The sequence below is a fragment of the Cucurbita pepo genome, chromosome LG03 (assembly GCF_002806865.2).
Source record: "Cucurbita pepo subsp. pepo cultivar mu-cu-16 chromosome LG03, ASM280686v2, whole genome shotgun sequence".
NCBI classification, from domain to species: Eukaryota; Viridiplantae; Streptophyta; class Magnoliopsida; order Cucurbitales; family Cucurbitaceae; genus Cucurbita; species Cucurbita pepo.
The window spans coordinates 7,192,587-7,195,449 of NC_036640.1; the positions used below are offsets into that span (position 1 = coordinate 7,192,587).

The window sequence follows — 2,863 nt, forward strand, 5'->3', positions numbered from 1 at the left end:
TTTTTTTTTTTTTTTTTTTTTTTTTTTTTTTTTTTTTTTTTTTTTTTTTTTTTTTTTTTTTTTAATGATTTTCAATTTCATTTTTTTACTCTAGAAGTCACGGTGTGAGATTCGAAGTCTCGAAAATTGAGTCGTTACAGTACCACCCTAGTAGAATCTCATATCATTTACATACAAGGAGTGACCTTGAATGCAAACTCTTTACCATTAAGTCATGACCCTAGTAGAATCATATCAATGCAAAAAAATTACTTTTTGCAAACGTTAAGGTACAATCTTAGTAGAATCACATCATATACAAGCAAAAGTGACCTTGCAACTATTTGGGCACAGCCCAATTAGAATCGTACACACAGGTAGTGATTCAATATATGTGCACACGTCGTGAATGATACAAGACTAATAAAATAGCATCATATGCATGTAAGGAGTGACCTTACAATCGTTAGGGCATAACCCAAGTCGAATCACATCGTGATCTTGTTGTTGTTAAGGATGTCTTTGGGGAAATCACAACGTACAAAAAATGACCCACATATTATCATTAGAGAATAACATGGATTAACGAATGTTTGTGACAATATGAAACAAATTTTTTTTCAAATTAACGTGGACGTGTGAATTTATACTTCATTGCATTGTCAATAGAAGAAAACCACATGATACCTACACCCAACAAGTGTAATCTCGTCTTCTACCTCGTCGTCGGTGGTCTACGATTACGGTCGCCGATACTTTTTTATATCTTTTATTATTATATTTTTAAATTTTTATTTCGGTTTTTTCTTTATTTTATTATTTTTTATATTTTAATTAAAAAAATGGGAAATATTAGTATTTATTAGAGATCTACACCATATTCTAAAATATTAATATTGGCTTCCCCATTTAGAAAACCCAATGGAAAGAGTTATTTTTAGTATCATTTAGAGTGTTAGAATATGAAATTCCTTAATTCAAAATGCAAAAGAGAAGGAAAAAAACAAAACAAAAAACAAATGCTTCCTCAATTGCATTTTTGGGCTTAATTACAGCATGGGATCCTTCTCTCCTTTCCCGTTTTTGGGTTACCAACATTGATCATATACCAATTCATATATATAATTTTGTTTTCCATTTCTATATCCATTTTGTACCCTATAAATTCACCACTTCCACTTCATGTTCTTGCACCATTATTTTCTCTATCAAAAGAGAATAACAAAAACCAATGGCTAATTCCTTCAACTTTGTGTTCCTTTGGTTGAGTTTGGCAGCCTTTTTGGCAGACCCCATAGCATGTAGGCTCCTTGATCCCATTGGTATTCAAAACATCAACGGTGCATGGCGCAATGGTCGTGCCACCTTCTACGGTGACATGACGGGCGGCGAAACTATGCGTAGGGATTAACTACACTCTCAAAATGTTATCTACTCATTATCTTTTAATATTTATATGATATTAAGATCAACATTATTTCTTACCTGCAACAGAGGGAGCTTGCGGGTATGGAAACCTATACGATCAAGGTTACGGGCTAGAGACGGCAGCGATAAGTACAGCACTTTTCAACAACGGACTAACCTGTGGAGCATGCTTCGAGTTAATGTGTTTGCCCGGAGGACACTACTCGTGCCTACCAAACTCGGGAACAATCAAAATAACCGCCACAAACTTTTGCCCTCCAAACTACGCGAAAACAGAAGGCGTTTGGTGCAATCCACCCCAAGAGCACTTCGACCTTTCTCTCTACATATTTTCTAAAATCGCCCCTTATCGTGCTGGTGTCATCAATGTTAGCTATCGTAGGGTACTCTGCCAGAAAAAGGGCGGCGTCCGGTTCCAATTAAATGGGAACCCATATTGGCTAATCGTCCTACCCTTCAATGTTGGAGGTGCTGGTGATGTTGTTGGTGTTAACATTAAAGGCTCTTCTACTGGGTGGCTTAAGATGTCGAAGAATTGGGGCCAAAATTGGAAGATTGGTACCGTTTTGGTGGGCCAGAGCCTGTCCTTTCAAGTCACTACGAGCGATTGGAATACCATTCAATTTGATAATGTTGTGCCTAGCTCTTGGCGGTTCGGGCAAACCTTTGAAGGGAAGCATAATTTCTAGCTCACATAATTAAAGCAGATTCAAGTTTGGTAAGTGTGACTTGAAATAAAGAAAGAAAAAACCAACTTGTTTATTGCTACCTTAGTTTTAGTTACAAATGAGTGTACTAAAGAAAGTCACCAATTTGTGAACCACATTTTAATAAACCCTTTACCATTTCTCTAATCTTTTAAAGAGTTAACTCAAACCATAATAATTATTATTCCAATTATAACATTTTTCATAGATTCTAATAAGTAATGTTATTAAAAGTTTGAAATTATAATAAATATTAAAATAGAATATCAGAAATCATTTTATATCACTTTTTTAATAAAAGTATAATGTGTTAATGATTATAATATATAAATTTTTTTTTGTTATAATAAAGTTATTTAATAACCAACCATGCTTATAAAAGATATAACTCTTTCATAATAATATTTTTTTTTAATATAATTTAAACTAAATTCATGTACATTAATAATATTTCATAACACATTAAATACTTCCCTTCATAATTGAAATTTAATAATTTCCTAAAATAATTTACTTCCATGTTATATGTTACTTGTGTTCAAATTACTTGTAATTTGAAAAGATTTTAAAAGAATGCAAGGCATCCAATAAGATTATCCGGGCATATGTTGGATTGTACTTTTTTTTTTTTTAAGACCCACCTTTGGTTGAGTTGGTGACTTAAACAATCGGGATAGAAGTTACAAACTAATCTAACTCTCTACTTTTGGGTTGGGTTGTCGAGTTATTTTTAATTATTAAAAAAATAA

General features: G+C 32.9%; 1 protein-coding gene across 1 annotated transcript in view; it reads left to right on the forward strand.

Moving 5' to 3' along the window:
• The window catches only part of LOC111789769 (expansin-A25-like), an 18,485-nt gene extending 16,389 nt beyond the window's left edge, over positions 1-2,096 (forward strand). The window contains exons 3-4 of the mRNA XM_023670452.1: positions 1,257-1,379; positions 1,474-2,096. Coding sequence (XP_023526220.1) covers positions 1,257-1,379; positions 1,474-2,096 — 746 coding nt within the window. The remainder of the gene's footprint in view (positions 1-1,256; positions 1,380-1,473) is intronic.
• Positions 2,097-2,863: the final 767 nt, after the last annotated feature.